At 48.7% G+C, this 26,158-nt stretch overlaps 1 protein-coding gene across 2 annotated transcripts in view; it reads left to right on the top strand.

Moving 5' to 3' along the window:
• CRNKL1 (crooked neck pre-mRNA splicing factor 1) overlaps nt 1–26,158 on the top strand; it is a 166,720-nt gene that overhangs the window by 24,949 nt on the left and 115,613 nt on the right. For both annotated transcript variants that reach the window (XM_063918172.1, XM_063918171.1), the window contains exons 4-6: nt 16,408–16,566; nt 16,667–16,833; nt 25,113–25,291. In XM_063918172.1, the coding sequence (XP_063774242.1) occupies nt 16,408–16,566; nt 16,667–16,833; nt 25,113–25,291 (505 nt within the window). The remainder of the gene's footprint in view (nt 1–16,407; nt 16,567–16,666; nt 16,834–25,112; nt 25,292–26,158) is intronic.

The raw sequence follows: 26,158 nt of genomic DNA, 5'->3' as shown, positions 1-26,158 counted from the left end.
ACAGGGGCTCTAAAGCGCCCGTTACCTCAGATACAGACACGGATACTGACTCCTGTGTCGACGGTGAAGAGACAACCGTGATTTCCAATAGGGCCACACATTGCATGATTGAGGCAATGGAAAAAGTTTACACTCTTCTGATAATATAAATACCACCAAAAAAAGGGGTATTATGTTTGGTGAGGAAAAACTTCCTGTAGTTTTCCTGAATCTGAGAAATAAAATGAGGTGTGTGATGAGGCGTGGGTTTCCCCCCGATAACAATTGATAATTTCTAAAAAGTTATTGGCAGTATACCTTTTCCCGCCAGAGGTTAGGGTGCGTTGGGAAACACCCCCTAGGGGGGATAAGGCGCTCACACGCTTGTAAGAACAAGGGCTCTACCCTCTCTGGAGATGGCCGCCCTTAGGGATCCTGCTGATAGAAAGCAGGAGGGTATCCTAAAATGTATTTACACACATACTGGTGTTATACTGCGACCAGCAATCGCCTCAGCCTGGATGTGCAGTGCTGGGTTGGCGTGGTCGGATTCCCTGACTGGAAATTTGATATCCTAGATAAGGACAGTATATTATTGCCTATAGAGCAATTAAAAGATGCATTTCTATATATGCATGATGCACAGCGGAATATTTGCTGACTGGCATCAAGTATAAGTGCGTTGTCCAATTATACCAGTAAAGTGGTCAGGTGATGCGGATTCCAAACGGCATTTGGAAGTATTGCCTTAACAAAAAAGGGGATGTACCCCAGGTCGCCTCTCAAAATAAGACGCCGTATTATCAGGCGCAGTCCTGGTTGGCAAGCGGACAAAAGGGTTCCTCTTTTCTGCTCGTGACAGAGGGAGAGGAAAATGGCTGCAGAGATCAGCCAGTTCCAAGGAACAGAAACTCTTTTCCGCCTCTGCCAAGCCCTCAGTATGACGCTAGGGCTTTACAAGTTCAGGCACGGTGGGGTCCCGTTCTCAATGAATTTCAGTGCGCAGTGGGCTCACTCGCAAGTAGACCCCTGGATCCTTCAGGTAATATTTCAGGGGTACAAATTGGAATTCGAGACGTATCCCCCTCGCCATTTCCAAAGGTCTGTTTTACCGACGTCTCCCGCTGACAGGGAGGCAGTTTTGGAAACCATTCACAAGCTGTATTCCCAGCAGGTGATAATCAAGATACCCCTCCTGCAACAGGGAACGGGGTATTATTCCACACTATTGTGGTACCGAAGCCAGACGGCTCGGTGAGACCGATTTTAAAATCTAAAATCTAAAATCTTTGAACACTTGCATACAGAGGTTCAAATTCAAAATTGAGTCACTCAGAGCAGTGATTGCAAACCTGGAAGAAGGGGACTACATGATGTCTCGGGACATCAAGGATGCTTACCTTCATGTCAAAATTTACCCTTCTCACCAAGGGTATTTCAGGTTATGGTACAGAACTGTCACTATCAGTTCGGACGCTGCCGTAGGGATGGTCCACGGCACCCCGGGTCTTTACCAAGGTAATGGCCGAAATGATATCCCTTCGAAGGAAGGAAATTTTAGTTATCCCTTACTTGGACGATTCCCTGATAAGGGTAAGATCCATGGAACACTTGGAAGTCGGTGTAGCACTATCTCAGGTAGTGTTGCGGCAGCACGATTGGATTCTCAATATTCCAAAATCGCAGCTGGTTCCGACGACGTGTCTTCTGTTCCTAGGGATGATCCTGGACACAGTCCAGAAAGAAGGTGTTTCTCCCGGAGGAGAAAGCCAGGGAGTTATCCGAGCTAGTCAGGAACCTCCTAAAACCGAACCAAGTCTCAGTGCATCAATGCACAAGGGTTCTGGGTAAAAATGGTGGCTTCCTACGAAGCAATCCCATTCGGCAGATTCCACGCAAGACTTTCCAGTGGAACCTACTGGACAAATGGTCCGGGTCGCATCTTCAGATGCTTCAACGGATAACCCTGTCACCGGGGACAAGGGTATCCCTCCTGTGGTGGTTGCAGAGTGCTCATCTTTTAGAGGGCCGCAGATTCGGCATTCGGGACTGGGTCCTGGTGGCCACGGATGCCAGCCTGCGAGGCTGGGGAGCAGTCACACAGGGAAGAAATTTCCAGGGCTTATGGGCAAGCCTGGAGACATCTCTTCATATAAACATTCTAGAACTAAGGGCCATTTACAATGCCCTAAGTCAAGCGAAACCCCTGCTTCAGGGTCAGGCGGTATTGATCCAATCGGACAACATCACGTCAGTCGCCCACGTAAACAGACAGGGCGGCACGGGAAGCAGGGGGGCAATGGCAGAAGCTGCAAGGATTCTTCGCTGGGCGGAAGATCATGTGATAGCACTGTCAGCAGTGTTCATTCCGGGAGTGGACAACTGGGAAGCAGACTTCCTCAGCAGACACGATCTACACCCGGGAGAGTGGGGACTTCATCCAGAAGTCTTCCACATGATTGTGAACCGTTGGGAAAAACCAAAGGTGGATATGATGGCGTCCCGCCTCAACAAAAAACTGGACAGGTATTGCGCCAGGTCAAGAGACCCTCAGGCAATAGCTGTGGACGCTCTGGTAACACCGTGGGTGTTCCAGTCAGTGTATGTGTTCCCTCCTCTGCCTCTCATACCAAAAGTACTGAGAATTATACGGCAAAGGGGAGTAAGAACGATACTCGTGGCTCCGGATTGGCCAAGAAGAACTTGGTATCCGGAACTTCAAGAGATGCTCACGGACGAACCGTGGCCTCTCAGTATAAGCGCCCAATATAGATGTCAAAAGTAAAAATAACAATAGCATATACGTCCCTTTAGGGTAATCGGTGTAATGATCCTCAGCAGTTCAATGAAGTTTCTCAGTTGATGTGATCAGTGTCCAGTCATTTTTTACATGAAAAGAAACAGACATACAATGTGTACTAATGTTTTTTAAGATAAATTCAATACACAAAAGTCCTTTATCCCATCAGCATAGCAGAAAGGCAGTGGCAAAGGTGGGGGGTCTATATAGAGTTCGTACCCCAACTCACACTGGGAAGAACGGATATGTGCGCATAAAGGTTTCTTTTAAAATTCTTCACCCTTTCTGTGTGTCCTCCACCATTAAGTATGCATAGATGAGCATACCTAAACTCACTTAAAAATGAAGATGAATCAAGTGTATAAAGGTATCTTTCACATCAATTTCTATATCAATAAAGGTGCGTACCACACTCACAAGATGAAGTGTGGAGATGTTCCTATCAAGGTATCTTTTGAATCCGCAACTATTTCAAACCTCAGGATGCCAGTGCGTAGTTTGGCACCATTTTTTTCTTCTGGATTTATGACTGTCTAACTACGCACTGGCATCCTGAGGTTTGAAATAGTTGCGGATTCAAAAGATACCTTGATAGGAACATCTCCACACTTCATCTTGTGAGTGTGGTACGCACCTTTATTGATATAGAAATTGATGTGAAAGATACCTTTATACACTTGATTCATCTTCATTTTTAAGTGAGTTTAGGTATGCTCATCTATGCATACTTAATGGTGGAGGACACACAGAAAGGGTGAAGAATTTTAAAAGAAACCTTTATGCGCACATATCCGTTCTTCCCAGTGTGAGTTGGGGTACGAACTCTATATAGACCCCCCACCTTTGCCACTGCCTTTCTGCTATGCTGATGGGATAAAGGACTTTTGTGTATTGAATTTATCTTAAAAAACATTAGTACACATTGTATGTCTGTTTCTTTTCATGTAAAAAATGACTGGACACTGATCACATCAACTGAGAAACTTCATTGAACTGCTGAGGATCATTACACCGATTACCCTAAAGGGACGTATATGCTATTGTTATTTTTACTTTTGACATCTATATTGGGCGCTTATACTGAGAAAAAATTGTCTTTCCCTCTGTATACAATTTCTGCTTTTGTGGGGTGTGGTGGCATCCCATTAGACAATTTATACTTGTTAAAGCTGCCTTGCGCACATTTCTAATATCCCAAAAAATCCCTTTGACCTCTGAACCGTGGCCTCTACCTCTAAGAAAGGACCTGCTCCAGCAGGGGCCTTGTTTGTTCCAAGACTTACCGCGGCTGCGTTTGACGGCTTGGTGGTTGAACGCCGGATCCTGAAGGAAAAAGGCATTCCAGATGAAGTCATCCCTACCCTGGTCAAGGCCAGGAAGGACGTAACCGCAAAACATTATCACCGCATTTGGCGAAAATATGTTGCGTGGTGGGAGGCCAAGAAGGCCCCTACAGAGGAATTTCAACTGGGTCGTTTCCTCCATTTCCTGCAAACAGGACTGTCTATGGGCCTAAAATTAGGGTCCATTAAGGTTCAATTTTCGGCCCTGTCGATTTTCTTCCAAAAGGAACTGGCTTCAGTGCCTGAAGTTCAGACATTTGTAAAAGGGGTACTGCATATACAGCCTCCTTTTGTGCCTCCAGTGGCACCTTGGGATCTCAATGTTGTGTTGAGTTTCCTAAAGTCACATTGGTTTGAACCACTCACAACTGTGGACTTAAAATATCTCACATGGAAGGTGACGATGCTGTTAGCCCTGGCTTCAGCCAGGCGTGTGTCAGAATTGGCGGCTTTATCATATAAAAGCCCTTATTTAATATTTCATTCTGACAGGGCAGAATTGAGGACTTGTCCTCAATTTCTACCTAAGGTGGTTTCTGCATTTCACATGAAGCAACCTATTGTGGTACCTGCGGCTACTAAGGACTTGGAGGATTCCAAGTTGCTTGACGTGGTCAGGGCCCTGTAAATATATGTTTCCAGGACGGCTGGAGTCAGAAAATCTGACTCGCTGTTTATCCTGTATGCACCCAACAAACTGGGTGCTCCTGCTTCTAAGCAGACGATTGCTCGTTGGATTTGTAGTACAATTCAGCTTGCACATTCTGTGGCAGGCCTGCCACAGCCAAAAATCTTAAAATGCCCACTCCACAAGGAAGGTGGGCTCATCTTGGGCAGCTGCCCGAGGGGTCTCGGCTTTACAACTTTGCCGAGCAGTTACTTGGTCAGGAGCAAATACGTTTGTAAAATTCTACAAATTTGATACCCTGGCTGAGGAGGACCTGGAGTTCTCTCATTCGGTGCTGCAGAGTCATCCGCACTCTCCCGCCCGTTTGGGAGCTTTGGTATAATCCCCATGGTCCTTACGGAGTTCCCAGCATCCACTAGGACGTCAGAGAAAATAAGAATTTACTTACCGATAATTCTATTTCTCGTAGTCCGTAGTGGATGCTGGGCGCCCATCCCAAGTGCGGATTGTCTGCAATACTGGTACATAATTATTGTTACCAAAAAATTCGGGTTATTGTTGTAGTGAGCCATCTTTTATAGAGGCTTCTCTATTATCATGCTGTTAACTGGGTTCAGATCACAAGTTGTACAGTGTGATTGGTGTGGCTGGTATGAGTCTTACCCGGGATTCAAAATCCTTCCTTATTGTGTACGCTCGTCCGGGCACAGTATCCTAACTGAGGCTTGGAGGAGGGTCATGGGGGGAGGAGCCAGTGCACACCAGGTGATCCTAAAGCTTTCTTTAGATGTGCCCTGTCTCCTGCGGAGCCGCTATTCCCCATGGTCCTTACGGAGTTCCCAGCATCCACTACGGACTACGAGAAATAGAATTATCGGTAAGTAAATTCTTATTATATAAGGTTATCCCTGTATATATATATAGCGCTCTGGTGTGTGCTGGCAAACTCTCCGTCTCCCCAAAGGGCTAGTGGGGTCCTGTCCTCTATCAGAGCATTCCCTGTGTGTGTGCTGTATGTCGGTACATTTGTGTCGACATGTATGAGGAGAAAAATGATGTGGAGACGGAGCAGATTGCCTGTAATAGTGATGTCACCCCCTAGGGGGTCGACACCTGAGTGGATGAACTGTTGGAAGGAATTACGTAACAGTGTCAGCTCTGTATAAAAGACAGTGGTTGACATGAGACAGCCGGCTACTCAGCTTGTGCCTGTCCAGACGTCTCATAGGCCGTCAGGGGCTCTAAAGCGCCCGTTACCTCAGATGGCAGATATAGACGCCGACACGGATACTGACTCCAGTGTCGACGGTGAAGAGACAAATGTAACTTCCAGTAGGGCCACACGTTACATGATTGAGGCAATAAAAAATGTTTTACACATTTCTGATATTACGAGTACCACCAAAAAGGGGTATTATGTTCGGTGAGGAAAAACTACCTGTAGTTTTCCTGAATCTGAGAAATTAAATGAGGTGTGTGATGATGCGTGGTTTTCTCCCGATAACAACTGATAATTTCTAAAATGTTATTGGCATTATATCCTTTCCCGCCAGAGGTTAGGGTGCGTTGGGAAACACCCCCTAGGGTGGATAAAGCGCTCACACGCTTGTAAGAACAAGGGCTCTACCCTCTCCTGAGATGGCCGCCCTTAAGGATCCTGCTGATAGAAAGCAGGAGGGTATCCTAAAATGTATTTACACACATACTGGTGTTATACTGCGACCAGCAATCGCCTCAGCCTGGATGTGCAGTGCTGGGTTGGCGTGGTCGGATTCCCTGACTGAAAATATTGATACCCTAGATAGGGACAGAATATTATTGCCTATAGAGCATTTAAAAGATGCATTTCTATATATGCGTGATGCACAGCGGAATATTTGCCGACTGGCATCAAGTCTAAGTGCGTTGTCCATTTCTACCAGTAGAGGGTTATGGACACGACAGTGGTCAGGTGATGCGGATTCCAAACGGCATTTGGAAGTATGGCCTTATTAAGGGGAGGAGTTATTTGGGGTCGGTCTTTCAGACCTGGTGGCCACGGCAACAGCTGGGAAATCCACGTTTGTACCCCAGGTCGCCTCTCAACATGAGAAGACGCCGTATTATCAGGCGCAGTCTTTTCGTGGGCAAGCGGGCAAAAGGTTCCTCATTTCTGCCCCGTGACAGAGGGAGAGGAAAAAGGCTGCAGAAATCAGCCAGTTCCCAGGAACAGAAACCCTCTCCCGCCTCTGCCAAGCCCTCAGTATGACGCTGGGGCTTTACAAGCAGAATCAGGCACGGTGGGGGCCCGTCTCAATGAATTTCAGCGCGCAGTGGGCTCACTCGCAAGTAGACCCCTGGATCCTTCAGGTGATATCTCAGGGGTACAATTTGGAATTCGAGACGTCTCCCCCTCGCCGTTTCCTAAAGTCGGCTTTACCGATGTCTCCTTCTGACAGGGAGACAGTTTTGGAAGCCATTCACAAGCTGTATTCCCAGCAGGTGATAATCAAGGTACCCCTCCTGCAACAGGGAACGGGGTATTATTCCACACTGTTGTGGTACCGAAGCCGGACGGCTCGGTGAGACCGATTCTAAATCTAAAATCTTTGAACACTTACATACAGAGGTTCAAATTCAAGATTGAGTCACTCAGAGCAGTGATTGCGAACCTGGAAGAAGAGGACTACATGATGTCTCGGGACATCAAGGATCCTTACCTTCATGTCCCAATTTACCCTTCTCACCAAGGGTACCTCAGGTTTGTGGTACAGAACTGTCACTATCAGTTTCAGACGCTGCCGTATGGATGGTCCACGGCACCCCGGGTCTTTACCAAGGTAATGGCCGAAATGATGATACTCCTTCGAAGGAAGGGAATTTTAGTTATCCCTTACTTGGACGATTCCATGATAAGGGTAAGATCCAGGGAACAGTTGGAGGTCGGTGTAGCACTATCTCAGGTAGTGTTGCGGCAGCACGATTGGATTCTCAATATTCCAAAATCGCAGCTGATTCCGACTACTCGTCTTCTGTTCTTAGGGATGATCCTGGACACAGTTCAGAAAAAGGTGTTTCTCCCGGAGGAAAAAGTCAGGGAGTTATCCGAGCTAGTAGGGAACCTCCTATAACCGAGCCAAGTCTCAGTACATCAATGAGATGGTTCTGGGAAAAATGGTGGCTTCCTATGAAGCAATCCCATGCGGCAGATTCCACGCAAGAACTTTCCAGTGGGACCTGCTGGACAAATGGTCTGGGTCGCATCTTCAGATGCATCAGCGGATAACCCTGTCACCAAGCACAAGGGTGTCTCTCCTGTGGTGGTTGCAGAGTGCTCATCTTCTAGAGGGCCGCACATTCAGGACTGGGTCCTGGTGACCACGGATGCCAGCCTGCGAGGCTGGGGAGCAGTCACACAGGGAAGGGATTTCCAGAGCTTATGGTCAAGCCTGGAGACATCACTTCACATAAATATCCTGAAGCTAAGGGCCATTTACAATGCTCTAAGCTCAGCAAGACCTCTGCTTCAAGGTCACCCGGAGTTGATCCATTCGGACAACATCACGGCAGTCACCCACGTAAACAGACAGGGTGACACAAGAAGCAGAAGGGCAATGACAGAAGCTGCAAGGATTCTTCGCTGGGCGGAAAATCATGTGATAGCACTGTCAGCAGTATTCAGTCCGGGAGTGGACAACTGGGAAGCAGACTTCCTCAGCAGAGAAGTCTTCCACATGTTTATAAAACTCGACAAGTATTGCGCCAGGTCAAGGGACCCTCAGGCAATAGCTGTAGACGCTCTGGTAACACAGTGGGTGTACCAGTCGGTGTATGTGTTCCCTCCTCTGCCTCTCATAACCAAGGTACTGAGAATTATAAGATGGAGAGGAGTAAGCACTATATTCGTGGCTCCGGATGGGCCAAGAAGGACTTGGTAACCGGAACTTCAAGAGATGCTCACGGAGGATCCGTGGCCTCTACCTCTAAGAAGGGACCTGCTCCAGCAAGGACCCTGTCTGTTCCAAGAGTTACCGCGGCTGCGTTTAACGGCAGGGCGGTTGAACGCCGGATCCTGAAGGAAAAAGGCATTCCGGATGAAGTCATCCCTATCCTGATCAAAGCCAGGAAAGATATAACCGCAAAACATTATCGCCGCATTTGGCGAAAATATGTTGCGTGGTGCGAGGCCAGTAAGGCCCCGACGGAGGAATTTTCAACTAGGTCGATTCCTACATTTCCTGCAAACAGGAGTGTCTATGGGCCTGAAATGGGGGTCCATTAAGGTTCAAATTTCGGCCCTGTCAATTTTCTTCCAAAAAGAACTAGCTTCAGTCCCTGAAGTTCAGACGTTTGTGAAAGGGGTACTGTATATACAGCCTCCTTTTGTGCCTCCAGTGGCACCTTGGGATCTAAATGTAGTTTTTGGGTTCCAAAAGTCACATTTGTTTGAACCACTTAAATATGTGGAGTTAAAATATCTCACATGGAAAGTGGTCATGCTGTTGGCCCTTGCCTGGGCCAGGTGCGTGTCAGAATGGGCGGCTTTATCCTGTAAAAGCCCTCATCTGATTTTCCATTCTGACAGGGCGGAATTGAGGACTTGTCCTCAGTTTCTCCCTAAGGTGGTTTTCAGCGTTTCACCTGAATCAACCTATTGTGGTGCCTGCGGCTACTAGGGACTTGGAGGACTCCAAGTTGCTAGACGTTGTCAGAGCCCTGGAAATATAGGTTTCCAGGACGGCTGGAGTCAGAAAATCTGACCCATTGTTTATTCTGTATGCACCCAACAAGCTGGGTGCTCCTGCTTCTAAGCAGACTATTGCTCGTTGGATTTGTAGTACAATTCAGCTTGCACATTCTGTGGCAGGCCTGCCACAGCCAAAATCTGTAAAAGCCCATTCCACAAGGAAGGTGGGCTCATCTTGGGCGGCTGCCCGAGGGGTCTCGGCTTTACAACTTTGCCGAGCAGCTACTTGGTCAGGAGCAAATACGTTTGTAAAATTCTACAAATTTGATACCCTGGCTGAGGAGGACCTGGAATTCTCTCATTTGGTGCTGCAGAGTCATCCGCACTCTCCCGCCCGTTTGGGAGCTTTGGTATAATCCCCATGGTCCTTACGGAGTCCCCAGCATCCACTTAGGACGTTAGAGAAAATAAGAATTTACTTACCGATAATTCTATTTCTCGTAGTCCGTAGTGGATGCTGGGCGCCCATCCCAAGTGCGGATTGTCTGCAATACTGGTACATAGTTATTGTTACCAAAAAATCGGGTTATTGCTGTAGTGAGCCATCTTTTCTAGAGGCTCCTCTGTTATCATGCTGTTAACTGGGTTTAGATCACAAGTTATATGGTGTGATTGGTGTGGCTGGTATGAGTCTTACCCGGGATTCAAAATCCTTCCTTATTGTGTACGCTCGTCCGGGCACAGTATCCTAACTGAGGCTTGGAGGAGGGTCATGGGGGGAGGAGCCAGTGCACACCAGGTAGTTCTAAAGCTTTACTTTTGTGCCCAGTCTCCTGCGGAGCCGCTATTCCCCATGGTCCTTACCAGCATCCACTACGGACTACGAGAAATAGAATTATCGGTAAGTAAATTCTTATTTCTCTGACGTCCTAGTGGATGCTGGGAACTCCATAAGGACCATGGGGAATAGCGGCTCCGCAGGAGACTGGGCACAAAAAGTAAAAGCTTTAGACTAGCTGGTGTGCACTGGCTCCTCCCCCTATGACCCTCCTCCAAGCCTCAGTTAGATTTTTGTGCCCGAACGAGAAGGGTGCAAGCTAGGTGGCTCTCCTGAGCTGCTTAGAAGTAAAAGTTTAAATAGGTTTTTTATTTTCAGTGAGTCCTGCTGGCAACAGGCTCACTGCATCGTGGGACTAAGGGGAGAAGAAGCGAACTCACCTGACTGCAGAGTGGATTGGGCTTCTTGGCTACTGGACATTAGCTCCAGAGGGACGATCACAGGTTCAGCCTGGATGGGTCCCGGAGCCGCGCCGCCGGCCCCCTTACAGAGCCAGAAGAGCGAAGAGGTCCGGAGAAAGCGGCGGCAGAAGACGTTCCTGTCTTCAAATAAGGTAGCGCACAGCACTGCCGCTGTGCGCCATTGCTCTCAGCACACTTCACACTCCGGTCACTGAGGGTGCAGGGCGCTGGGGGGGAGCGCCCTGAGACGCAATAAAAACGATATAAAAACCTTATATGGCTAAAAAAAATGCATCACATATAGCTCCTGGGCTATATGGATGCATTTATCCCCTGCCAGTTTCCTGAAAAAAGCGGGAGAAAAGGCCGCCGTGAAGGGGGCGGAGCCTTTCTCCTCAGCACACAAGCGCCATTTTCTTTCACAGCTCCGCTGGAAGGACGGCTCCCTGACTCTCCCCTGCAGTCCTGCACTACAGAAACAGGGTAAAACAGAGAGGGGGGCACTATTGGCAGCTAATATATAAATACAGCAGCTATAACAGGGAGTAACACTTATATAAGGTTATCCCTGTATATATATAGCGCTCTGGTGTGTGCTGGCAAACTCTCCCTCTGTCTCCCCAAAGGGCTAGTGGGGTCCTGTCCTCTATCAGAGCATTCCCTGTGTGTGTGCTGGGTGTCGGTATGATTGTGTCGACATGTATGAGGAGGAAAATGATGTGGAAGCAGAGCAATTGCCTGTGTTAGTTATGTCACCCCCTAGGGAGTCGACACCTGACTGGATGGTAGTAATTAAAGAATTACGTGACAATGTCAGCACTTTGCAAAAAACTGTTGACGACATGAGACAGCCGACAAATCAATTAGTGCCTGTTCAGGCGTCTCAGACACAGTCAGGGGCGCTAAAACGCCCGTTACCTCAGATGGTCGACACAGACCCTGACACGGATACTGAATCCAGTGTCGACGGTGACGAGACAAACGTAATGTCCAGTAGGGCCACACGTTACATGATCACGGCAATGAAGGAGGCATTGCACATTTCTGACACTACAAGTACCACAAAAAAGGGTATTATGTGGGGTGTGAAAAAACTACCAGTGGTTTTTCCTGAGTCAGATGAATTAAATGAGGTGTGTGATAAAGCGTGGGTTTCCCCCGATAAAAAACTGCTGATTTCTAATAAATTATTGGCACTATACCCTTTCCTGCCAGAGGTTAGGGCACGTTGGGAAACACCCCCTAGGGTAGATAAGGCGCTCACACGCTTATCAAAACAAGTGGCGTTACCGTCTCCTGATACGGCCGCTCTCAAGAACCAGCTGATAGAAGGCTGGAAAATATCTTAAAAGGTATATACACACATACCGGTGTTATACTGCGACCAGCGATCGCCTCAGCCTGGATGTGCAGCGCTGGAGTGGCTTGGTCGGATTCCCTGACTGAAAATATCGATACCCTGGATAGGGACAGTATATTATTAACTATAGAGCATTTAAAGGATGCATTACTATATATGCGAGATGCACAGAGGGATATTTGCACCCTGGCATCTAGAGTAAGTGCGATGTCCATTTCTGCCAGAAGAACGTTATGGACGCGACAGTGGTCAGGTGATGCGGATTCCAAACGACATATGGAAGTATTGCCGTATAAAGGGGAGGAGTTATTTGGGGTCGGTCTATCGGACCTGGTGGCCACGGCAACGGCTGGAAAATCCACCTTTTTACCCCAGGTCACCTCTCAGCAGAAAAAGACACCGTCTTTTCAAACCCAGTCCTTTCGTCCCTATAAGGGCAAGAGGGAAAAAGGCCGCTCATTCCTGCCCCGGGGCAGAGGAAGGGGAAAAAGACTGCACCATGCAGCCTCTTCCCAAGAGCAGAAGCCCTCCCCCGCTTCTGCCAAGTCCTCAGCATGACGCTGGGGCTCTGCAAGCAGACTCGGGCACGGTGGGGGGCCGTCTCAAGAATTTCAGCGCGCAGTGGGCTCACTCGCAAGTGGACCCCTGGATCCTGCAGGTAGTATCACAGGGGTACAAATTGGAATTCGAGACGTCTCCCCCTCGCCGGTTCCTGAAGTCTGCTCTACCAACGTCTCCCTCCGACAGGGAGGCAGTATTGGAAGCTATTCACAAGCTGTATTCCCAGCAGGTGATAATCAAGGTACCCCTCCTACAACAGGGAAAGGGGTATTATTCCACGCTGTTTGTGGTACCGAAGCCGGACGGCTCGGTGAGACCAATTTTAAATCTAAAATCTTTGAACACTTACATAAAAAGGTTCAAATTCAAGATGGAGTCACTCAGAGCAGTGATAGCGAACCTGGAAGAAGGGGACTATATGGTATCTCTAGACATCAAGGATGCTTATCTCCATGTCCCAATCTACCCTTCTCACCAAGGGTACCTCAGGTTTGTGATACAAAACTGTCATTATCAGTTTCAGACGCTGCCGTTTGGATTGTCCACGGCACCACGGGTCTTTACCAAGGTAATGGCCGAAATGATGATTCTTCTTCGAAGAAAAGGCGTATTAATTATTCCTTACTTGGACGATCTCCTGATAAGGGCAAGGTCCAGGGAACAGTTAGAGGTCGGAGTAGCACTATCTCAGGTAGTGCTACGTCAGCACGGGTGGATTCTAAATATCCCAAAATCACAGCTGATTCCAACAACACGTCTACTGTTCCTAGGGATGATTCTGGACACAGTCCAGAAAAAGGTGTTTCTCCCGGAGGAGAAGGCCAGGGAGTTATCCGAGCTAGTCAGGAACCTCCTAAAACCAGGACAAGTGTCAGTGCATCAGTGCACGAGAGTCCTGGGAAAAATGGTGGCTTCTTACGAAGCGATTCCATTCGGAAGATTCCATGCAAGAACTTTTCAGTGGGATCTGCTGGACAAATGGTCCGGATCGCATCTTCAGATGCATCAGCGGATAACCCTATCTCCAAGGACAAGGGTATCTCTCCTGTGGTGGTTACAGAAGGCTCATCTTCTCGAGGGCCGCAGATTCGGCATTCAGGATTGGATGCTGGTAACCACGGATGCCAGCCTGAGAGGCTGGGGAGCAGTCACACAGGGAAGAAATTTCCAGGGCTTGTGGTCAAGCATGGAAACGTCTCTTCACATAAATATCCTAGAGCTAAGGGCCATTTACAATGCCCTAAGTCAAGCAAGGCCTCTGCTTCAGGGTCAACCGGTATTGATCCAGTCGGACAACATCACGGCTGTCGCCCACGTAAACAGAGACACGACCTCCACCCGGGGGAGTGGGGACTTCATCCAGAAGTCTTCCAAGTGATTGTAAACCGTTGGGAAAAACCAAAGGTGGACATGATGGCGTCCCGTCTCAACAAGAAACTGGACAGATATTGCGCCAGGTCAAGGGACCCTCAGGCAATAGCGGTGGACGCTCTGGTAACTCCGTGGGTGTTCCAGTCAGTATATGTGTTCCCTCCTCTTCCTCTCATACCAAAAGTACTGAGAATCGTAAGAAGGAGAGGAGTAAGAACGATAGTCGTGGCTCCGGATTGGCCAAGAAGAACTTGGTACCCGGAACTGCAAGAGATGCTCACGGAGGACCCGTGGCCTCTACCTCTAAGGAAGGACCTGCTCCAGCAGGGACCTTGTCTGTTCCAAGACTTACCGCGGCTGCGTTTGACGGCATGGCGGTTGAACGCCGGATCCTGAAGGAAAAAGGCATTCCAGATGAAGTCATCCCTACCCTGATCAAGGCCAGGAAGGATGTAACTGCAAAACATTATCATCGCATTTGGCGAAAATATGTTGCGTGGTGTGAGGCCAAGAAGGCCCCTACGGAGGAATTTCAACTGGGTCGTTTCCTACATTTCCTGCAAGCAGGATTGTCTATGGGCCTAAAATTAGGATCCATTAAGGTTCAAATTTCGGCCCTGTCGGTCTTCTTCCAGAAAGAACTGGCTTCACTGCCTGAAGTTCAGACGTTTGTCAAAGGGGTACTGCATATACAGCCTCCTTTTGTGCCCCCAGTGGCACCTTGGGATCCCAATGTAGTTTTAGGTTTCCTAAAATCACATTGGTTTGAACCACTTGCCACAGTGGATTTGAAATATCTCACATGGAAAGTGGTAATGCTGTTGGCCCTGGCTTCAGCCAGGCGCGTATCAGAATTGGCGGCTTTATCCTATAAAAGCCCTTACCTGATATTTCATTCGGATAGGGCGGAATTGAGGACTCGTCCTCAATTTCTCCCTAAGGTGGTTTCAGCGTTTCACATGAATCAACCTATTGTGGTACCTGTGGCTACTAGGGACTTGGAGGACTCCAAGTTGCTGGACGTAGTCAGGGCCCTGAAAATATATGTTTCCAGGACGGCTGGAGTCAGAAAATCTGACTCGCTGTTTATACTGTATGCACCCAACAAGCTGGGTGCTCCTGCTTCTAAGCAGACGATTGCTCGTTGGATTTGTAGTACAATTCAACTTGCACATTCTGTGGCAGGCCTGCCACAGCCAAAATCTGTTAAAGCCCATTCCACAAGGAAGGTGGGCTCATCTTGGGCGGCTGCCCGAGGGGTCTCGGCTTTACAACTTTGCCGAGCAGCTACTTGGTCAGGGGCAAACACGTTTGCTAAATTCTACAAATTTGATACCCTGGCTGAGGAGGACCTGGAGTTCTCTCATTCGGTGCTGCAGAGTCATCCGCACTCTCCCGCCCGTTTGGGAGCTTTGGTATAACCCCCATGGTCCTTACGGAAGTCCCAGCATCCACAAGGACGTCAGAGAAAATAAGAATTTACTTACCGATAATTCTATTTCTCATAGTCCGTAGTGGATGCTGGGCGCCCATCCCAAGTGCGGATTGTCTGCAATACTTGTATATAGTTATTGTTACAAACAAATCGGGTTGTTTATTGTTGGAAGCCATCCTTTTAGAGGCTCCTACGGTTATCATACTGTTAACTGGGTTCAGATCACGAGTTGTACGGTGTGATTGGTGTGGCTGGTATGAGTCTTACCCGGGATTCAAAATCCTTCCTTATTGTGTACGCTCGTCCGGGCACAGTATCCTAACTGAGGCTTGGAGGAGGGTCATAGGGGGAGGAGCCAGTGCACACCAGGTAGTCTAAAGCTTTTACTTTTTGTGCCCAGTCTCCTGCGGAGCCGCTATTCCCCATGGTCCTTACGGAGTTCCCAGCATCCACTACGGACTATGAGAAATAGAATTATCGGTAAGTAAATTCTTATTTTTATAAGGGAAGTGTGGGGTAGTGCTCAATTAATCTAGTATGTAATTTAGTCATTTGCAGTCTGATGAAAGCTCCTTATATTGGACCTTATTCAGAGATGGGCGCAGATCGCTGCATACGCAGTCAGATCTGTGTCCATCTCCTCACATGCTGGGGGCTGCCCAGTACAGGGCAAGACTGCCCAGCATGTGTGATGGGCCGCCTCCCCATGCGTCCGGAATTGCATTCCAGTACGGCCCCATTCGCCCCCCCAACACTGCGCAGCCCGCTACTGTCAATCACATTGCGGCAAACTGCGCTGAGGGCCGCTAATGCACCCAACTCTGAATCATCCCCATTATCTTTAACATATTTGTTGGCAACACAGAGTACAATTTTTATGCAAGCTTAAACAGGACACAGACCTGGCTTTACTTTACTTCATTCATATTTACAGCTCATGGTTTGGGACTTGTTCTCTCCTGTGTCTCCCTCTTGATTTGTATCTGTATAGTGGTAGAGGTTTAATGCGATTTTTGTCTCTGTAGGGCACGATCTATATACGAGCGTGCATTAGATGTGGATCACAGGAATATTACATTATGGCTAAAGTATGCAGAGATGGAGATGAAGAATCGCCAGATTAATCATGCGCGGAACATCTGGGATCGTGCCGTTACCATTCTTCCCAGAGCCAACCAGTTCTGGTATGTACACCAACGCAATATTGTAAGCAGTGTCCGTCATGACTGAGATGCCAGCCTTTGGTATGAGACACGTGTATACTCGTTGTATGGTCATTTCTAGGTATAAATACACCTACATGGAGGAGCTACTGGGAAATGTGGCAGGAACGAGGCAAGTGTTTGAACGCTGGATGGAGTGGCAGCCTGAGGAACAAGCTTGGCATTCTTATATCAACTTCGAGCTTCGGTACAAGGAGGTGGACAGAGCACGCTCTATTTATGAAAGATATATCCTTTCTGAGGCTTAGGCATTCACCATTGTATTCCTACTAAACATTCATTTCTGCTGCAGGGTACACTGGGCTCCACAAGTCTGGAAAATGGGGTGTAGAGTGGGATCTTGATCCGAGGCACCAACCAGACTCAAAGCTTTGACTGTTCCCAGAATGCACAGCGCCGCCTCCTATATCACCCCGCCTCCCAGCACAGGAGCTCAGTTTTGTAAGTTGGTGCTACAGTAAGCAGGCACTTAACAGAGGGGCTGCTCCATGCAGCCCTAAGAAAAGCTTTTTTCTGAAGAAAAAGTGAAGACTTCAGGGCAGCAGAGGTGGTAAATGTCTTGTGACATTCTCTGCTGCAGCTCCAGCTCTCCCCAGCGGCGCTGTACACTCCCGAGCCCTGGTTGCCGGGTACCTACAGCGGAGGCTCCGGTTTACTTCACGTTAGGCGCACACAGCTGGGGCTCTCCAGGATCGTGTGGCCGCGCTTTGAGAGGTGGTAAGTGGGACCCGGTCTTTATCGCGATCCGGCGCGGTCAGTGGGAGGCGGACCGCGCGCGCTGGCGGTGGACACTGTGGCAGTACAGGCGATCCCACTAGATCACCTGGGCATTGGCGCAGGTCAGGTTTTCTCTCAAAACCGATTTTAATATCGCCCACAGTACCCGGTGGTTTTGCCAGCAAGGGGGATAAGGCTTAGACCTGAAGCCCCTCCCCCAGCCCCAGGGCGCCATTTCTAGCAAGTGTTCCCGCCCTGGAGCTGCATCTCTGTCTTTTCCTCACTCCGTCAGTGTCTGCGGCGCCATTAATCCTCAGCTCACTGTTCCTGGGACTGCTTGGGCAAATCCTCCTATGTAAAGCCGCCTGGTTGTCAGCGCTGTGCCTTTACATGACACTTAAGTATTCTACCTGCCTTTTTAGTCAGTGATAGTTAAGAAAGAGTGCATTTAGTCAGGGTTTTATAGTACAATTACCCTGTGATATACATCCAGTTCTTACTGTGTAGTGTTATATCTACTGTTATATAGCTGTATAAGCTAGTCCAGTGCAGTATTATTGTCATTAATAACCTCTGCATTGTACATAGTGTGACTATTGTGTGTGCATTTGATAGCTGAGTGGTGTCCATTTCGTGTCTTTCACTCAACTTGCTATCCCTATATTCTATAACCTGAGGGGGCTTGGTGCGTCAGGTGTTATTTAATATAGGATTTTCACAAAGATATACTGTATTACGTATTTTTCTCTGATTTAGTCACCATATCTCTCCTTTATCTCTGCTGGTGCTGACTACACTGCGCAGGGGTTTGGGTTTAGAGATATAGTGCTGCTAATAATCGTACTGTGTTACCTCATACTGCAAGTTACATCATGTCTGCTTCTGAGGGTAACGGTTCTGGGGCGGAACACACTGCCGGTGTTGCTGAAGCCACAGACCCATATGAGGAGAATATAGCACCTGTGGGCTCTGGTTCTGGGGGCTCTTTGCCCCCCAGTGGGACTGGCAACGGAGGCACATACTGACCATCCGTGGGCCGCTTTTTCCACGCTTCTGCATACGCTAGTTCACAAACTAACACCCCCTATGGGACCCCCAATGCCGGTACAACCGTATGTGGTCCCTGCAGCTAACCCGCCGTGGGCGGATGATTTATCTGCTCAATTAAAGAAATTGAACCAGTCCTTGACTACTAAAAAGTCTGACCAACGCTCGCCTAACTCCAAGCGGTCCTCTAAGCGAGCGCTTGTCTCCTCACAATCCACTGCTGTCACTGACACCTCGCCTGATGAAGACAGCACATACACTGACCCCACAGGTTCTGACTCCGATACGGCTGATGGGGAGGGTAGTTCACAGGTGGATGTTCCTGATGTTTTGGAGGCTATTAAGTTAATTCTGCAGATTACGGATGATCCCGAGCCATCCGTTCCTCCTAAGAAACCAGATAGGTTCAAGCGTCAGAAGGTGGTTAAACAAGTTTTACCTCACTCTGACCACCTAGTGGATATACGTCAGGAGCCCTGGGAAAACCCGGGTACGAAGTTTGTGCCTCAAAAGAAGATGCTGGCTCGCTATCCCCTCGCGCCAGAGCGGTCTAAGAATTGGGAAACGCCTCCTCCAGTGGACTCGCATGTGGCTAGGATGGTGGTTTCCTCAGCTCTACCTGTCACTACCGTCACGTCTCTAAAAGAGCCTACGGATAAACGTGTAGAGGGTTGTCTGAAAGCGATTTACACCCTCACGGGTGCTGCACAAAAGCCCACTATTGCAGGAACATGGGCTGCAGAGGCTATTGAAGCATGGGCCTTGGAGTTAAAAGCTGAAATCTCCTCTGACCATGCTAGACAATGCTTGTCATATATTGTCACAGCTTCTCGATATATTAAAGAGGCGGCTTCTGATGCCGGTATCCTAGCAGCCAAGGCCTCTACTACGTCAGTCCTGGCTCGCAGGATATTGTGGCTGAGATCCTGGTCTGTGGATCTGGACTCTAGAAAAACCCTGGAGGTACTCCCTTTCAAGGGAGATATTCTGTTTGGGGAGGACTTAAATAAGATAGTGGCTGACTTGGCTACTGCCAAAACTGCCTGTCTACCTAATACAGCTCCTTCTGTGTCGAAGGCCAAAGGCACGTCCTTTCGCCCCTTTCGTCCTTCAGGTAAAGCAAAAGGTCAGCCGTACCATAAGCAGGCCCGCACTTCCAAACCTGGTAAGCCGAAGCCCAAAAGAGCCTGGGCTGCCCGTCAGCCAGCTGCCAAGACCGATAAGCCTGCCGCATGACTGGGCGGGCCTCCCAGGGTGGGGGGCCGGTTTCTAGGGTATACCCAGGAATGGTTGAAGACCACTTCAGATGCCTGGGTACGGGAAGTCGTCACTCGAGGTTACGCCATAGCCTTCAAAAACCGCCCCCCTCATCGAGTTTGCCGGACAGACGTCCCGTCGGACCAGACAAAGGCAAACACTCTGCATTCGGTGGTACAGACCCTCCTGGATACAGGAGTCCGTAGTACAGGTGCCTCTTGCTCAGAGGGGCCGGGGGTACTATTCTCCGCTGTTTCTTGTCCCGAAACCGAATGGGTCCTTTCCGGCCCATTCTCAACCTCAAGGCACTGAACAGGTTTGTGAAGGTTTCCAAGTTCCGCAGGGAAACCCTTCGCTCTATAGTTCTGGCCTTGGAACCTGGGGACTACATGGTCTCCCTGGACATACAGGATGCTTACCTGCATATTCCTATAGCAGTGTCACATCAACAATACCTGAGGTTTGCTATTGGCAACCTACATTACCAGTTTCGGGCGTTACCTTTTGGTTTAACAACGGCTCCGCAAGTCTTCACCAAAGTTATGGCGGTGATGACGGTGGTACTCCGCCGTCAAGGAGTCAGGATACTGCCGTATATGGACGACTTGTTAATCCTGGCAAATTCCCCAGATCTCCTCCTTTGTCATCTGGATATGACTGTCCGGTTTCTACAAGCCCACGGGTGGCTCATCAACTGGAAGAAATCCTCCCTGGTCCCTGCTCAGAGTATGGTGCACCTGGGAGCACTGTTGGACACTCACAACCAGCGGTTGTTCTTGTCTCAGGAGAAAGTCCTGAAGCTTCAGGACAGGATTCGTTGCTACCTTTCTCGTCCGCAAGTGTCGATAAATTCGGCGATGCAGGTGAGGGCCTCATGGTGTCAGCATTCGACATGGTGGAGTATGCTCCATTTCATTCTCGCCCCCTCCAGAAGCTGGTTCTAGCCAAGTGGGACGGCCTGCCTCACCGGATCAGGTCTCAAATGATCTCATTGACTCCGGAGGTCCGTCTGTCACTGCTCTGGTGGCTCCAGGACCAACAATTTGTGCAGGGGCCGTCCCTTCTGGATATCCAACTGGGTCCTGTTGACAACAGATGCCAGTCTAAGAGGTTGGGGCGCGGTGCTGGAGCAGCACTCCTTGCAGGGTCGGTGGACCAAGGAGGAATCTCTCCTCTCGATCAACATTCTGGAGTTGCGGGCGGTCTTCAGTGCGTTGAACCTGGCCCAGCATTTAATTCAGAACCGTCCTGTTCAAGTACAGTCGGACAACGCCACCATAGTGGCTTACATAAATCATCAAGGCGGCACTCGAAGCCGTTTGGCAATGAAGGAAGCCTCACGCATTCTACAGTGGGCAGAACGCCATCTGCCGGCAATATCGGCGATATTCATTCTGGGAGTCCTGATTTGGGAAGTGGACTTTCTCAGTCATCAGGCCGGCATGCCGGCGAGTGGGGCCTCCACCCAGAAGTGTTTCAACTCTTCGTGGGAAGGTGGGGTCTTCCAGATGTGGATCTGATGGCGTCTCGACACAATCACAAGGTTTCGGTCTTCGGAGCAAGAACAAGGGATCCTCAAGCAGCATTCGTGGATGCGCTGGCGGTGCCGTGGAGGTTTCTGCTGCCGTACGTGTTCCCTCCGGTGTCACTCCTGCCCAGGGTAATTCGGAAGTTCAAGCAAGAAAGAGGAAATCTGCTTCTCATAGCTCCGGCGTGGCCCAGACTGCACTGGTTCTCAGACCTGCAAGGCCTATCGTCAGAGCATCCACTTCTACTTCCACAACGCCCAGACCTCCTCGTTCAGGGCCCTTGTGTCTACCAGGACCTAGCCCCGCTATCTTTGACGGCGTGGCTCTTGAAGCTTCCGTCTTGAGGGCTAAGGGTTTTTCTGAAGAGGTCATTAAAACTATGTTGCGGGCCCGGAAACCGGCTTCTGCTCGGATTTACCATAGGGTCTGGCATTCATACTTTGTTTGGTGCGCATCTAACAATTATGACGCTTCCAAGTTTAGTACAGCCATACTTTTGGCTTTTCTGCAGCAGGGCCTAGATTTAGGCCTGCGTCTGGCCTCCCTCAAGGTTCATATTTCTGCCTTGTCGGTGTGGTTTCAGAGAAAAATTGCGACTTTACCTGATGTTCATACTTTCACTCGGGGTGTGTTGCGTATCCAACCTCCCTATGTCCCGCCTGTGGCTCCTTGGGACTTGTCGGTGGTTTTGGAGCCTCCATTTGAACCTCTTGGTTCAGCTGACCTTAAGTGGCTTTACCTTAAGGTGGTGTTCTTGCTGGCTATTGCCTCTGCTAGAAGAGTGTCGGATCTGGTTGCCTTGTCTTGTAGTTCGCCATATCTGATTTTTCACCGTGACCGGGCGGTTCTTAGGACTCGGATATTTACCTAAGGTGGTTTCTTCGTTCCACCTTAATCGGGAGATTGTGGTTCCAACCTTTGTCTCTCCTGATTTGTCTCCCAAAGAGCGGTCTTTGGATGTGGTACGGGCTCTCTGTATCTATGTGAAAAGAACTGCTTCTATTCGAAAACTGATTCTCTTTGTTTTGTTTGGATTTCACAAACGTGGCTGGCCTGCTCACAAGCAGACCCTGGCCAGATGGATTAGAATGGTGATTGCACATGCTTATGTGAAGGCTGTTCTGTCAGCTCCTGCTCACATTACGGCCCATTCTACTCTGTCTGTTGGACCTTCTTGGGCGGCCCACCGTGGTGCGACCCTTGATCAATTGTGCAAGGCGGCTACGTGGTCCTCCGGGAACACGTTCATAAGGTTCTGTGCCTTCGATACTGCCGCTTCCCAGGATGCTTCCTTTGGACGCCGAGTTCTTGTGCCCGCTACAGTGCGTCCCCTCCCATAAGGAACTGCTTTAGGACATCCCCATTGTCCAGACTTGTGTAGCCCAGTGTACCCCGCAGCAGAAAACGAGTTTTATGGTAAGAACTTACCTTTGTTAAAACTTTCTGCGAGGTACACTGGGCTCCACAAGGCGCCCACCCTGACGCACTTAGCTTCTTTGGGTTGATATGGCATTAGCCGCTGACACTTCTCTTGTCGTGAGAGTGTGGTGTATGTGGCTACTAACCGTTGTTGTCTATTTTCCTGCTACTGCATTGGGCTGGTTAACTAAAACTGAGCTCCTGTGCTGGGAGGCGGGGTGATATAGGAGGTGGCACTGTGCATTCTGGGAACAGTCAAAGCTTTGAGTCTGTTGGTGCCTCGGATCAAGATCCTACTCTACACCCCATTGTCCAGACTTGTGGAGCCCAGTGTACCTCGCAGAAAGAGTTTTAACAAAGGTAAGTTCTTACCATAAAACTTGTTTTTTCTACTTGGAAGTATAAGTAGAGCAGAGATAAAGTGCTTATGCGCCAAGTGATCATAATGAAAACCCATTATTTTAGTTTGTGAGAAGTTGCTTGAGAAACAGTATCTTTAAGTTTGCCTATGTAATTATTTTCCTCTCCACTAGTAATGTCAGGTCATGTTAGTAGGATGATAAACACTTCAGGGATGAACTTCAGAGTTTTGCCGTTTGACGCAATTAGCAATAAGATCTTTGCGCCTCTTTGTTAGTTCAAAAAAGCATTATTTGTGCACTATTTCTCATTCAGGTCACCTAAAGGAAGATGACGTGTTTGCTTTTCAGAAATACGGCGTTCTGACTTTATTTTATGGATATTGGAGATGTAAAACTGCTTTCCAAAACTAATGTACGCATACTAAAATGTGTGGCGATGAATAATTCCACCTAAAACTGTAAATATATAGTTTTCAATGAAACTCTCGAAGATGAGAATAATGCGTTTTACTTATTTATAGTTAAGTGATATTCCAGTCAGACGGGCCACAGTTACTGATACATTCCTCTGTCCTGCGCCTGCTTGCCCAATTAAAACACAGTGGTTTTGTGATTCCCCACTTTCTGTAACATTGACAACCGGTAAGACCAGAGGTTCTCAAACTCGGTCCTCGGGGGCCCACACAGTGCATGTTTTGCAGGTCTCCTCACAGAATCGCAAGTGAAATAATTAGCTCCACCTGTGGACCTTTTAAAATGTGTCGGTGAGTAATTAATACACCTGTGCACCTGCTGGGTTACCTGCATAACATGCACTGTGTGGGCCCCCGAGGACCGAGTTTGAGAACCTCTGGGTAAGACCTTGAAGTATGTTTACTAAGGTGAGAGGTTTTTTTAGTAGTGGAGATGTTGCCCATAGCAACCAATCAGATTCCACTTAACATTGATCTAGCTCTGGGGTTGGGAACCTTTTTTCTACCAAGGGCCATTTGGATATTTATAAAATCCTTCGGGGGCCATACAAAAATTCTCAATATAAAAAATTATCCTGCCCCCCAGTAGGTCTGCCCCTTGCCAAAAAAATGGGTGTTGCCAATTAAAATGGGACGTGATACACATATGCCCCCAATAGTGCAGTGCCAGATCCACAATTGCCCCCACAGTGCCAGGTATACAAATGCCCCCACAGTACCAGGTATACAAATGCTCCCACAGTGCCTGGTATACAAATGCCCCCCACAGTGCCAAATCCACAAATGCCCCCCACAGTGTCAGGTATACAAATGCCCCCCACAGTGTCAGGTATACAAATGTCCCCCACAGTGCCCCCCCACCCACCCCACTGTGCTGCTTACCGCTGCTCCATCCGGCGGCGTGTCGGGGTGAGGACAGGGAGGAGAGCGCGGTTATGTCGGGCGGCGGCGTGTAGGACTTCAAACCAGCCGCCGGTTCGTGAGCCAATCAGAGTTTGCAGACCGGCTGCGGCGGCTCCTGATTGGCTGCCGGTCCACAAGCTCTGATCGGCTCACGAACCGGCGGCTGGTTTGAAGTCCTATACGCCACCGCCCGACATAGCCGCGCTCTCCTCCCTGTCCTGACAGCTGAGTCACGCTGCCGCTGGACTGAGCGGCGGCGTGTCTCACTGACACAAGCGGGTGGGCCGGAGCAAACGGCTTTGCGGGCCTTATATGGCCCGCGGGCTGGAGGTTCCCCACCCCTGATCTAGCTGCTTCTACAAGATAATAACTAGATTGTTGCTACGTGCAACATCTTCACTTAAAACAAACTCATACCTTAGTAAATATACCCCCTAGTATCTGATATTGAGACTTTACCTATGAGTACACTTTTAGATATGGATTGAGGTATCCTTTGATACTGTAATGTGCTTACTCATAATGGATGCATGTAAGTACGTTGACATGGATGGGAGCCGGTATGTCAACACTGACATAATGTCGACATTATGAATGTCAGCATTTTTATAATGTGGTTTTCTGTAGACTGCCTAACCCTAATCACAGCTTAATCTTAAAATCAGATGTCGACAGTCAGACCATGTCTACATAATGAACGTATACTGTACAAATATGCTAGTTCTGGCTCAAATCTATACAGAGAAACCCCTATAGCCTCTAGTAAACAATTTGTGTCATTTCCCTTAACACCTGTGCACTTGTCATTGTACACCCGGATGTGAAGAACTGGATTAAGTATGCTCGCTTTGAGGACAAGCATGGCTACATCGCTCATGCGAGGAAGGTCTATGAACGTGCTGTGGAGTTTTATGGGGAGGATCACATGGACGAGAATCTCTATGTTGCATTTGCCAAATTTGAGGAGAAGCAAAAGGAAGTGAGTTGATTTCCGTAATTTCCCAGTGCACATAGATGTTGCATAGGAAAAGGTAATGCAGTTAAAACCTTTCGCTCTGCAACTAACCCATTATAGCATGTGCTGTCTGCAGCTGGTATTGAAACTTCACTATTGGGGAAAAACATTAATAAAACACACAACAAAATAAGATTTTACTTACCGGTAAATCTATTTCTCGTAGTCCGTAGTGGATGCTGGGCATTCCGCAAGGACCATGGGGATAGACGGGCTCCGCAGGAGACATGGGCACTTTAAGAAAGAATTTAGGTTCTGGTGTGCTCTGGCTCCTCCCTCCATGCCCCTCCTCCCTCCATGCCCCTCCTCCAGACCTCAGTTAGAGAAACTGTGCCCAGAAGAGCTGACAGTACAAGGAAAGGATTTTGGTAATCCAGGGCAAGATTCATACCAGCCACACCAATCACACCTTTATAACATGAGTTTATAACAACCAGTCAACAGTATGACAACAACAGAGCATCAGGTCCAACCCTGATGCAACCATAACATAACCCTTATTGAAGCAATAACTATATACAAGCATTGCAGAAGAAGTCCGCACTTGGGACGGGCGCCCAGCATCCACTACGGACTACGAGAAATAGATTTACCGGTAAGTAAAATCTTTTCTCTAACGTCCTAGTGGATGCTGGGAACTCCGTAAGGACCATGGGGAATAGCGGGCTCCGAAGGAGGCTGGGCACTCTAGAAAGATCTTAGACTACCTGGTGTGCACTGGCTCCTCCCACTATGACCCTCCTCCAAGCCTCAGTTAGATTTCGTGCCCGGCCGAGGTTGGATGCACACTAGGGGCTCTCCTGAGCTCTTAGAAAGTTATAGTCTTAGAAT

This window comes from Pseudophryne corroboree, chromosome 4, assembly GCF_028390025.1.
Source record: "Pseudophryne corroboree isolate aPseCor3 chromosome 4, aPseCor3.hap2, whole genome shotgun sequence".
In the NCBI taxonomy this organism is placed as follows: domain Eukaryota; kingdom Metazoa; phylum Chordata; class Amphibia; order Anura; family Myobatrachidae; genus Pseudophryne; species Pseudophryne corroboree.
This window is presented reverse-complemented; position numbering and strand designations above follow the sequence as displayed.